At 41.8% G+C, this 12,664-nt stretch overlaps 1 protein-coding gene and 1 long non-coding RNA gene across 2 annotated transcripts in view; one reads left to right on the plus strand and one right to left on the minus strand.

Moving 5' to 3' along the window:
- LOC125453275 (TBC1 domain family member 8-like) overlaps positions 1-9,113 on the minus strand; it is a 102,544-nt gene extending 93,431 nt beyond the window's left edge. The window contains exon 1 of the mRNA XM_048532619.2: positions 8,764-9,113. Within this exon, the coding sequence (XP_048388576.1) occupies positions 8,764-8,890 (127 nt within the window). The 5' untranslated portion in view covers positions 8,891-9,113. The remainder of the gene's footprint in view (positions 1-8,763) is intronic.
- The window catches only part of LOC132209769 (uncharacterized), a 41,929-nt gene extending 29,573 nt beyond the window's left edge, over positions 1-12,356 (plus strand). Inside the window, exon 3 of the long non-coding RNA XR_009445846.1 lies at positions 12,266-12,356. This is a non-coding gene — a long non-coding RNA (uncharacterized LOC132209769). The remainder of the gene's footprint in view (positions 1-12,265) is intronic.
- The last annotated feature ends 308 nt before the right edge of the window (positions 12,357-12,664 follow it).

Below are 12,664 nucleotides of genomic sequence, written 5' to 3' on the forward strand. Positions count from 1 at the left end.
CGGGGTGGATTCTGTTTTAGTTGTTATTGCGGGGATGAGGTGAGGGAGGAGTTGCAGGAAGTGCGGATGACACTGCTGAGGGCATTCTCGACCACCGAGATGGGTGGTGGGAAACGTTGCAGTCCTTGAAAAACTAGGACATCGGAGATGTACGGGAGTGGAATGCCTCATTATGGGAGCAGATGCGGCAGAGGGAATAGGGGATGGCATTTGTGAATGAAGATGGGTGGGAGGTGGGGTATTCTAGGTAGCTGTGAGAGAGTCTGTGGGCTTGAAATGGATAATCAGTTTCCAGGTGGTTGCCAGAGATGAAAACAGAGGGGTCCAGGAAGGCGAGAGGAGGTGTCAGAGATGGTCCAGGTGAACATAAGGTTAGGGTGGAAGGTGTTAGTGAAGTGGATGAACTGTTCGAGCTCCTCGTGGGAGCACAAGGCGGCGCCGATACGGTCAATGTAAAAGGAGGAAGAGGTGGGGTTTGGGGCCTGTGTAGGTACGGAAGCGGGATTGTTCCACGTAACCTACAAAGAGGCAGGCATAGCTTGGGCCCATGTGGGTCCCATGGCCACCCCCTTTGTCTGCAGAAAGTGGGAAAAATTGAAAGAGACATTGTTAAGGGTGAGGATGAGTTTGGCTAAGCGGATGAGGGTGTCAGTGGAGGGGGACTGGTCAGGCCTGCAGGACAGGAAGAAGCGGAGGGCCTTTAGGCCATCTGCATGAGGAATGCAGGTGTATAGGGACTGGATGTCTATGGTAAAAATGAGGTTTTGGGGACCAGGCAATTGGAAGTTTTGGACGAGGTGGAGGTGGGAGGGCATGGGTAGTGTCACGGACGTAAGTGGGGAGTTTTTTGCACCAAGGGGTGAAAATGGAGTCGAGATAGGTGGAGGCAAGTTCAGTGGGGCAGGAGCAGGCAGAGGCAATGGGTCAACCAGGGCAGTCAGGTTTGTACCTCCATCCCAGGCCCCAAGATGACTTTCCACATCAAGCAAATGTTCACTTGCACATCCAGTGTGGTATACTGCATCTGCTGTTCCCGTTGTGGCCTCCTCTACATTGGGGAAACCAAGCAGAGACTTGGGGACCACTTTGCAGAGCACCTACGCTCAGTTCACACACACTAGACAACTGCACCTCCTCGTCGCAAACCATTTCAACTCCCCCTCCCATTCCTCAGACCACATGTCCATCCTGGGCCTCCTGCAGTGCCACAACGATGCCATCTGAAGGTTGCAGGGACAGCAACTCATATTCTACATGGGAACCCTGCAGCCCAATGGTATCAATGTGGACATCACAAGCTTCAACATCTCCCCTCCCCCTACCGCATCCCAAAACCAGCCCAGCTTGTCCCTGCGTCCCTCCCACCTATCCCCTCCTCCCACCTCAAGCCCCACCCACATCTCCTACCTACTAACCTCATCTTGCCCGCTTGACCGGTCCGTCCTCCCCAACTCCCTACCTGCACTCTCCTTTACTGACTCCATCCCCGCCTCTTTGACCTGTCTGTCTCCTCTCCACCTGTCATCTCCTCCATCCACCTCCCCCTCTCTCCCTATTTATTTCGGGACCCCCTTCACCTCCCCCATTTTGGAAGGAGGGTCTAGGCCCAAAACGTCAGCTTTCCTGCTCGGCCTGCCGTGTTCATCCAACTCTACACCTTGATATCTCAGACTCTCCAGCATTTGCAGTTCCTGCTATCTCTGATACATATTTAGGTGACTCTTAAAAACATATTAAACACTTCCCAAAGATGAATTTAGCTAGAGCTTTCCAGAAACTTCTCAGAAGTCAACATCAATCACAGAACAGTCCTGGGTCAGAACGCAAACTGTTGTATTATAATCTGGTCGAGAAACAATAGTCTCCAAAATAAAACCTGCACACAAGTTACAACATCCTACAAGATGATATTAAAAGGTAAAAATATAATCACAATCTACTCGGGGGAAGGCAGAATTGACAGATTTTTAAATATAAAATAAAAAGCTCCATCTGTCCATAACAATAATGATTCTGAAATCAGAACTAGTCAAAGTACCAGAGAAATTTCTACAGGGCAATATGAAGATCACTTTGATGAGAAAGTGTGGAATTTGAGTGGCAAATTACATCTGACTAATCAAGTTGAATTCCTAGAGTACTTTTCAGGTGTCCTGATGTGATATTAAAAAGTTCTACACAAAATTAGACATACCCCTGTGACATCGGTTTTGTAATTAGTTGAGAAATAAGAGACAAGGAACTTTTCAGGGAGTCATTTGTTATTTATTATTGTTATTGTTCTTTAGGTACTGATGTTATAGCTTTTCATTACATGTGTTAATAACTTGAATGAAGTAAAAATGTGTTTATTATCCACATTTTCAGATGACAGGAAACACAGCAAGTTATATATGGGAGGGAGAAATTACATAAAGAGGGAGTAGGTTAAGTGAGCAGTCAAAACTGCGCAAGGTGAAGTTCAACAAGGGCAAATGCAAGGCTACGCAGTGAGGTTAAAATTGTATCAGTGATAATGGGAACTGCAGATGCTGGAGAATCCAAGATAATAAAATGTGAGGCTGGATGAACACAGCAGGCCCAGCAGCATCTCAGGAGATGCTGCTGGGCCTGCTGTGTTCATCCAGACTCACATTTTATTATCTCAAATGCAAGGCTATCTACTTTAGATCATAGAAAGACCCAATGATACTATTTTCTTAACAGCAAAAGACTAGTAGTCGTGGAGGAGTTAAGTAATTGGGAGTCCTAAGAAAGAAAACCAGTAAAACTACTGCACGGATGCGGTAAATAAATCGGAAAGACTCAGGCAATGTTGCTGCTAATACTCTCGAGGGTTTGAAATACAAAAACGAGGAAGCAAGTGTTGTAGCTGCAAAGCCTTAGGCCACGTGGGGGTCGGTATTCAGTTGCTGGCCTTTTTAAAATTAAGTAGTCAACTGTCTGGTTTAAAAAAAAATTTAAACAACGCTTGGCAGTCAACCATCAGACATCATTAACTGGTGCATTCTCCATGGCAACACTTTTGCCTATCAGAGTCTGCTTGCCAACCACTCTCCTCTCACACAGTACAAAAGTGGTTTTCCCTTTGTTTTGGTATTGGTCATCATCCTGAAAGTACAAGATGAAAAACATTGAGAAAAAGGAGTCTTTTTCCAAGCAATTTAAGGTTTGTTGCTGCCAAATGACAAATTTCCACTATTCTTTGATATCCAATTAATGAAAGCATGTTACTTTTAAAGAATACCGTACTGGGTCTTTGCAGATTTCACGTTTTGGGGGTTTTCTCCGCACATGGTGGACTCGTTGCATAATTCTAAGAATTGTCACTTTTAAACTTAGCAGTTAAACGCTGATGTGGGTAAAACTCTGCAGATCATATTCACCCAGGAGAACACAGCAAGCTAACATGTCATCTTTTGTTTAAAATAGACAAAAAGGTTCAGGAAATAGGTACTTGCTGAGCAAAGAAAGTGACAAGAGTCCACCATTTGAGCAAAAACCAACATTCACTGTGCAAGGTTAGAAAAGTGAAACCATTTAACATTGTTGGAAGTACAGGATGTATGTATTCAAATCAGAATTAACAAGAAACAGCAGTCAAACAGACCACACAGACTGTATCAAGTTGTAAGTGTGGTTTAGATAGATCATACAAACTTCTCAATAAGCTCCGCAGATGTTAATAACACTGCGAGTCACCTAACCTCATGAACGTTTTGCCTCCTTTATAAGAGATTCCAATACTTTGCTCTAGGACTTCGCCTTGATTTTGAGAAAATTTGTAGCTCAGATTGAGGTTCTGGATCTGAGTTTGCTTGCTGAGCTGGAAGGTTAGTTTTCAGACGTTGTGTCACCATTCTAGGTAACATCATCAGTGAGCCTCCGAAGCGCTGGTGTTATGTCCCGCTTTCTATTTATCTGTTTAGGTTTCCTTGGGTTGGTTGATGTCATTTCCTGTTCTTTTTCTCAGGGGATGGTAGATTGGCTCCAAAAAATCAGTGAAAAAAATCAGTGTGTTTGTTGATGGAGTTCTGGTTGGAATGCCATGCTTCTAGGAATTCTCATGCGTGTCTCTGTTTAGCTTGTCCTAGGATGGATGTGTTGTCCCAAAGTGGTGTCCTTCCTCATCTGTATGTAAGGATACGAGTGATAGTGGGTCATGTCGTTTTTGTGGCTAGTTGATGTTCACGTATCCTGGTGGCTAGCTTTCTGCCTGTTTGTCCAATGTACACTAAAACACTACACTACATTGTTCTTAAAATGGTATTTTGAGATCAGATTATATCATCTCTTTTATTGTGATTCTATTAAACAAACATGAGTAAATCTGAAAGCAAAATAATCCCAACCATTTAAGTTCATTGATTTAGTTAATTTCCTACAACTAAAACAAAATTAGTATTTTCACAACAATCTACATTAAGCTTCGGTGACACCAAACTCTCTTGGAAAAGAATAGTGGAGAGTACGACAGAAGGTTAAAACTATAGGACAAAGAATGCTCCTAAACTCAGGAAGAGACACCAAATGTAGGAGCCAGAAGCAACTTTCACCACAAGAATCTTTGAGTTTCTAAAAGTACATTTATTTTTTATATGTAATTACAGGCGGAATCCTTTACATTTCAAGCAATCCCTTCACAAAACACCCAACATTTTGGTATTATGGCAACTTTGCCCGTCACAACCTTTACCAGGAAAGCAATGCAAACAATTCATTCTAATTAATATGTTAATATTCTGGGGTGGAAACATTGAAAAATTTAGGGCAATTCTGTCTTTGGAAAATCCTCTCAAATTCTCCCAGGAGAATCTACAGCAATAACATATTGCCAGACAGGGCAAAATGCAGATCAGGTCACACTAGGGAGATGCCACAGACACAAGTGGGTAAATGTATTCCCTATAGATGTTGCAACTCAACATAAGCAGGATGTTTTGTTTTTAAATATTTACAATGGCCATAAAAAAAAATTGCAGGTCTCTTTCACTTAGTTGCAAACAGTAAACGTATTATACAGGGAAGCAAATATCTGGGCTAAATGATGTCAATTGGGATATATCTTTTTGATACATTTACATTTCATGGCAGCAATGTTAAGAAATCCATCACAAGATTTAATTTAGCTGCAGATACATTGAACTAACTCAAAAGAAACAACCTTGTGACAAAGATATGAAGCTCAGTTATGCTTCAAGACAAACATTTACCTTTCTATAAAACAGATCCGATCACCTTGCAAACAATACACAGGGATTAACAAAGAAAGAACAGGAAATCATTAAATTTATAAGAATCTCAAATTATTGCAAACAGAATAAATGTATTTTTGAAACTGGAGATGGGTTCTACTTTACAGTAGAAAAAAAAGTTAAGCTATGTGACAATTTGTTGACATTACCTTTTTATTTCTACGAGTAAGTTTGACTGAACCTAGCCTGTGCGCAGTGCTCTAATAGAATTCAGTAGTTATCACAAATCATGGTCAAGTTAACCTTGAAAAGTAGTGCTGCATGCCAGAAGGCCACAACTTTTGTTGTATATTAAACAAAATTAGTCCTAATATGAACACAAAAGGAGGACATTAGTAAGCTCCAAAGGTTCCAAGTATTTTTATTCCATCCTAACATCGTTTGGGGGTTTGGTAGAGGCCATAGCCAATGGGACATACAACGGTATATATTTAATTTATTTTGCAGATGCAGGCCACAGTCAATAAAAAAAAACTTCCACTGACATAATACCCAACACTGGGTTAACAGCCCTGTCAACCTGGGTGGCAAGAAGGCATACGGTGTTTTAGCTTTTACTAATAGAGGGATCGAGTTCCGGAACCAAGAGGTTATGCCGCAGCTGTACAAAACTCTGGTGCGGCTGCACTTGGAGTATTGTGTACAGTTCTGGTCACCACATTATAAGAAGGATGTGGAAGCTTTGTAAGAGAGGAGATTTATTAGGATGTTGCCTGGTATGGAGGGAAGGTCTTACGAGGAAAGGCTAAGGGACTTGAGGCTGTTTTCGTTAGAGAGAAGAAGGTTGAGAGGTGACTTAATTGAGACATACAAAATAATCAGGGTTAGATAGGGTGGATAGGGAGAGCCTTTTTTTCCTAGGATGGTGATGGCGAGCACGAGGGGGCATAGCTTTAAATTGAGGGGTGAAAGATATAGGACAGATGTCAGAGGTAGTTTCTTTACTCAGAGAGTAGTAAGGGAATGGAACGCTTTGCCTGCAACAGTAGTAGATTCGCCAACTTTAAGTACATTTAAGTCATCATTGGACAAGCATATGAATGTACATGGAATAGTGTGGGTTAGATGGACTTCAGATCAGCATGACAGGTTGGCACAATATCGAGGGCCGAAGGGCCTGTACTGTAATGTTCTATGTTCCTACTGTAAAATGTCCTTTAGAGGCATAATCAGGTAAAACTGGACATCAAACCAAAAGAATAAAGTATTAGAGTAGACGTTGGAGTCAGATTTTAATGATGGAAAGAGACACATAGGTGGCAGGTCTAGGGAGGAAAGCCAAAGCGTGTGTTCTAAGTAGCTGAAAAGACAGCTATCAGTAGTGAAGGAAATGAGAAACATACACTAAAGGCAGAGCTGGAGGAACAGAAAGGTCAGGGTTGTGTCATAAAGCAAGGCAGAAATTTTGTATAAAAAATGAGAACTTTGTCATCAAGGCATTGCTAGACTAGGAACTAGTGTAGACCAGCGAGTACAAGAATGATGAGTGAACAGAACTCCTTGAGAGTTAGGAGAAGGGCAGCAAAGTTTTACAACAGTTCAAGTCATTGATGGTGTAATTTGTAAGAGTGAGAAAGGCAAGTTCTTGAATAATTGTCTGAAAACAGCAAAAGCTGGATGAAGGTTTCAGCAGAAGGCCTGAAGCAGGAGCTGAGAGGAGCAATAAAAATGTAGGTGGCAGACAATCTTTGCTATGGAAGGGATTTCAGGTAGGGAACTTTGGTCAAGGGCAAATAAGTAGCCAAAGGTGGAGGTATTCTGATACAGCAGCCTAGGAGGCAGAACTGAATCGGAGAGAATTTTCTTGGTTCCCCCCCCCAAAATGTCTGGCTGGAGTAAGTTTCAGCTTAACCAGATACTGGACAAGCAGTTTGACAACAGGCAGGGGAGCAGTTAGACAGCACAGTACAGCCAAGTGTCAGTGTACTCCATCAAATCAGCTGCTGGATTTTCAGATGAAGTCACTAAATAGCAGAAACAGTTGAGAGGTAAGAAGGATATTACCAGATCAAAAGGTTATGAAACTAACAGTACAAGGGTGAGAAGTGAAGTCAATACAGAATATTATCTTCTCCAATCAAAAAAGAGGCAAGAATGACTGTAAGCAAGGGCAGTCAAACACAGCTGAAATCAGAAGGGATGCAGTGGAGTACGACAGTATTTGCCACAAAGGCTGCAAACAGAATGATGGGAAGTTATAGTTTGAATGCTTACAGGCACAAAAGGACATTGAACAGGGTCAATTCCGTCTTACAGTGGGGTGAATAGCCAATTAAAGAGATATTCCATTGCAGAGTTATGAGAAACAATAGGAGAAGTAACACAGGTTCATGAGCATTATTGAGAAGAGATTGATAACGGGGTCATAACTTCAAAAAGGGCAATATCAATCTCCTTCCCAGTGAAGACCAACTACTAGGGATATATGACAATCTCAACAAACAAACACTTCAACTTCTTTTGGGGGTGCAAGTAACTATGAAAGGTGCAGGATGCATATTCACTCTATCCCTTCGACCCACAACTGAACCAGCCAATTGATAAGATCCCAAATATCATCACTTTATTATACACCCAAACCATAGCCATTACTCATATCCCAAAATTCAATTCCATCCATGCATGTTTGTCCACATCAAACCAATGTAAATCATGTCCAAAAAACAGTAAGACTGGTAATATAAATTAATTTCCAAAGCAAGGCATCTCTACAAAGAGACAAAAATTCTAAATCCATTAGATTTGTTCATGCCTTGAATTTCATACAAACAAATCACAATAGCTCACATTTTACAGTAAACCAGTAACTCTCTAACAGGGAACGAAATAGAATCAATCCTTTCAGTTCATTTCCCACTGGGATTTAGGTTCAAAAATCACGATACAATTTCACCAGCCCTCCAGGCACCTCAAGGAAGACAGGGCTGGACACATTCTGGGAATCAAACCAGATAGAAATAAGGCAGCTGTCTACCAATAAGCGAATAATGCATCTTTGTATAGAATCTGCAACACAGGTTAGCAACAGAAATCTGTGGAAGGGCGGGTAATCGCTATCGTGTTTCACAGGTAAAAGGCTGGCTGCCACAAACCGAGTACAATGTAAAGCCTGTACTACACATCACAGAAAGAGCTGCGAGCGGCCAGGTGAGGTGTGGACATGGGTTACATTCAGGTCAGCGTTGGGAGTTCTCCCCACACACCAACCCGAATAGCAAGTACAGCTCCGCAGACAAGAGAACAAGGTTGTACAAAATAAACACTATAAATTAAACCAAATAATAAACGACCTGAGGAACTGCATGTACTTCAGCAAAACAACATTAATAATTAGCCTAGATAAGCCACCGGTAAAGTTCAACAAACGCATAATTGTCACCAAACAAAGCACAATAAGATTCACTGCCAGCCAAATCAGACACTAATAGCATTTGCCTCAGACACTTCAACCAGGCATGGAAAGAAACGTCAGGGCAAGATTTGTTGTCCCAGTTCCCCGGTCCCTCACCGGACAGTTTTCCACCGCTGTCTCCTTGCCTCCTCCTGCGCTGCAAGACGAAGTAGGCATTAGATTTCTCCGTCACCCAGAGCTTGAGAGCATTTTTCAGCAGCACTTCTTCAGGCTTGAGCCACATAATGAAAACCTCACGCCAACATTAGAAATTGATGTCTACAGCTTCTTTTCCCCTCTTCGTCCTCAACTGAACGCTAACCGATGCAACGGGGTGTTCTGTTCCGCTGCTGGCAACAAACACTCCTCTCTCTCTCCACCTGTACCGAGCCTCACTGTGCACCTTCCCGGGATTCGCACGCACACTACGCTCATATTTCACCTCCAATTTCCGGATTTCACTCGGTTTTGAGTCTTCCGGTTCTAATGGAGGAAGTCCCACCCCAAATTTGCGACCGTGGCTTCAGTGAATTCGTTATTTATTCCGACGAAAAGCATGAAATTCATTGCTTTAAACATGTGAATTAATACAGAGAACAGCGCCCAGTTCTAAAGGTTGCGTTTGATGCTACAATTCCAGGAGTTCTTGCCCATAGAAGGAAACGAAATAAAATAGAGTGGATTTTATTTTCTGGTTATATCACAGAACATTCCTATGAACCTTGTCATGTGTTGAGATATGCCTGTGGTTTTTAAGTTTACATCGTAAACCGCTGTCCCATAGCCATGAGAAACTAGTCATTAATTCTGATGTTTGAAACCAAACCTGTAATGTACAAAATGTCTAGTTAATGTTTTCTGAACTGCTGAAACATAACAACATTAAAACAATTGATGTTCTATAATGGTGAGGACAATGAGTTCTAAGAATCGTTTTCGGAGAGCCGTCATAATTTAAGCATTGAGGTTTCCTTAGATTGTCAGTTTGATTCAACTGGTAGCACACTGGGCTATGTATCAGAAGGTGTGAATTCAAACACCATTACATGGTCCAGAAGGAGATGTTGGTAGCCTCTCAGCCAGATGCTCTAGGTTTGAGTCTCATCCCAGAATTAGAAGACCTAAGATTGTGTATTAACCAGCAAATCTTTCACATGCACAATGGGTAGGCAGTATAAGAGAGATTCCTCCTGAGGCGAGAATGGTGGAGCCCCTACCATCACTATCCATAACTCCAGACTACAGTCTGCATGCAAAGGATATGATGCCGCAGCAATGTGAATGCCAAAAGTGAATTGCAACCCACCATCACATTCATGAATAGTACTGCTTCTGAACTAACAAGGTGTGAAGCTGGATTAACACAGCAGGCCAGGCAGCATCAGAGGAGCTGGAAAGCTGATGTTTTAGGTCTGGAAACTTCTTCAGAAAATCTGATTTCCTCTGATGCTGCCTGGCGTGCTGTGCTCATCTAGCTCCACACCTTGTTATCTCAGTCTCCAGCATTGGCAGTTCCTACTATCACTGCTTCTTAAGTAATGTTTAACCAAGCTCCATCTGCTGGTTCAAGTGGATATTAAAGTTTCTACAGAAGAAGCAATCTCTACAAAATATTGAAAGCTACAATTGAGATGCATGAATTGTAAACAACAATAAAGCAGTGTGGATTGCAGGGAGCAGAGAGTGTCAATGTTATCTGTGAAAGGTCATTCTCCCTTAGAGAATAGCTTTATGTCCTTGAGTAATTTGGTACATATCAGATGTAAATAATGGTCATGGTTGCTAAGCAGTGGAAATTAACGCAAAATATCTAAAATAATGTTAAGGTTAATTTGGCCATCTCTCAATACTCGTTTTCATTATTCCTGCTAGCTTTTGAGGTAATCATGCATGTTGTCTTGCTTCCACTCCTTAATTACATCGATGGTATCCCAATGGAACTTTCTCTTTTGGAAGACAACCAGCAAAGGGATTTCAGGCAATTTAAGAAGTCGCAGATGAAGAACACTGTGCTTACCCACACTACCTGCTCTGTCACAAATACGGATTGAATCGACAGTGTCTTAATGTGGAGTACAACTAGCTCCAATGCCCATAAAGTAGGATTTTTGCCTGCTGGAAGAAAGATGCACCAACACAAGTGTCCTTGACCAGGCCAACATCTCCAGCATTGAGGCACTGCCCACCCTTGAACAACTGTGATGGTATGGGCACATGACCACATAGCTGACAAGAGACCCTCCCCAAGCAGGTACTCTGCTCCCAGCTTTGAAACAGCAGACAAGCCCCAGGTGGGCAGAGGAAGTGCTTCAGTGATACCCTCAAGGCCTCATTGGCGAAGCGCAGCATTCCCATACACACCTGGGAATCACTAGCCCAAGACTAGTGAAAGTGCAGGAGGAGCATCGAGGAAGGAGTCAAGCACCTCGAGACTTGCTGTTGGGGAAAAGTGGAAGCAAGGCAAAAAGTAGGAAAGGACTGCTATGCCACACCAACGTTCCACTCACCCCTTCCCACAACCAACTTCTGCTTCAAGTGTAACAGAGCCTGGGGTAGCTGCATTGGTCTGTACTGCCATCTACAGACTCACCCTGAGTGGGTCAGAGTCATTCTTGTCTGCGAGTGACCACCAATGATGATGAGGATGATGATGACAACTTGGTTAACTAGTTATATTTCCTCAGAAGTACCCAAAAATATATGAAAGAAAAGTAAGTAAATATTTGGCAATACATGGGCTCACTAAGGACAATAGTATAGATTTATTGAAGGAAAGTCATGTTTGATGAACTTTATGTATCTTTCAAAGAAGCAGTCTTTTGGATGAATAACGGGGATGCAGTGGATGATACGTATGTGGATTTTTAGAAAGCATTCAATTAAGTATAAAGGCTTATATAGCAACATGGGTAAAAGTTATTTGATGGATAAGAAACAAAAATTATCATTAAATAAAAGCAAAAGTCCTAGAAAGATCATGGACCTGAAATATTATTTATTTTCTCTCCACAAATATTACCAGATCTCCTTATATTATTTCCACCATTTCCTGTTTTTAGCTTAGGCCTCCAGTATCCGCAATGTTTTGCTTCTATTAACTTTTGTTCTGATGGAGGAAGTGAAGTATCCAGGATAACTACAGAGCCACTGTTGCTCAAGGTATATAAGATGGACTTGGTGTAGATTTGTTGACAACACAGATGTATAAGGAAAGCATTGAAAAACTTAAGGGCATAAATGGGTTAGCAAACCTCAAGGTAAATGTCAGCTGTAATTTAATGTGCAGTAACATGAGTTAATGGCAATTGGTTTTGGAGAAATATGGAGTAGAATCATTTATTCAAAGTTGATATTCCCTGAAAGTACATTGCAAACCATGGCAAAATCTGAGTGCAAAGCAATACTTATATTTACCCTATTATTTAAAAAAAAGTACTGTACCATTACATTGCAGAGTTCTATTTACATGTGACCATTCTAAGCTCATTTCCTCTTCTACAGAACAGTAAAGGTGAGGGCATGGAAGAAGGGCTGGCTAACAATGGAAGAGGAAGGTTATGATGAAGAGGAGGAAGGAAAATATTATGAATAATAAAAATAAAAAATGTTTTTATTTCAGATTTCCAGCAACTTCTATTCAACCATTTCTGCAGCAACAATCTGTATAATCACACCCTGGAGACAGGCTTGAGACAGCCCTGCATCCGGACTTTCAGACACATAGACTGTCTCCTATATATGTTGGCCCGGGGTTTGGTGAAAAACACTGTGTCTGGCATTTTGCTCGTCAATTACCAATTTGAACCTGCACTCAGGACACACCAAGGCTGAAGTTGAACAACATGAGGATGCTGTTTCTAGGTATAGTAGCAAACTTGGTCTAGTTCTGTAAATGGCATCTGGAAAACTATATAGGAGACAAAGTCAGTCTACTCAGGTGGCCATACAAGAGATGTTGCCAAAGTAGATTCTTCCCAGGCTTCAGCAGTCACAACATGAAAGCTAGCTTCATTCCAAA

The sequence above is a fragment of the Stegostoma tigrinum genome, chromosome 6, assembly GCF_030684315.1.
Source record: "Stegostoma tigrinum isolate sSteTig4 chromosome 6, sSteTig4.hap1, whole genome shotgun sequence".
Lineage (NCBI taxonomy): Eukaryota > Metazoa > Chordata > Chondrichthyes > Orectolobiformes > Stegostomatidae > Stegostoma > Stegostoma tigrinum.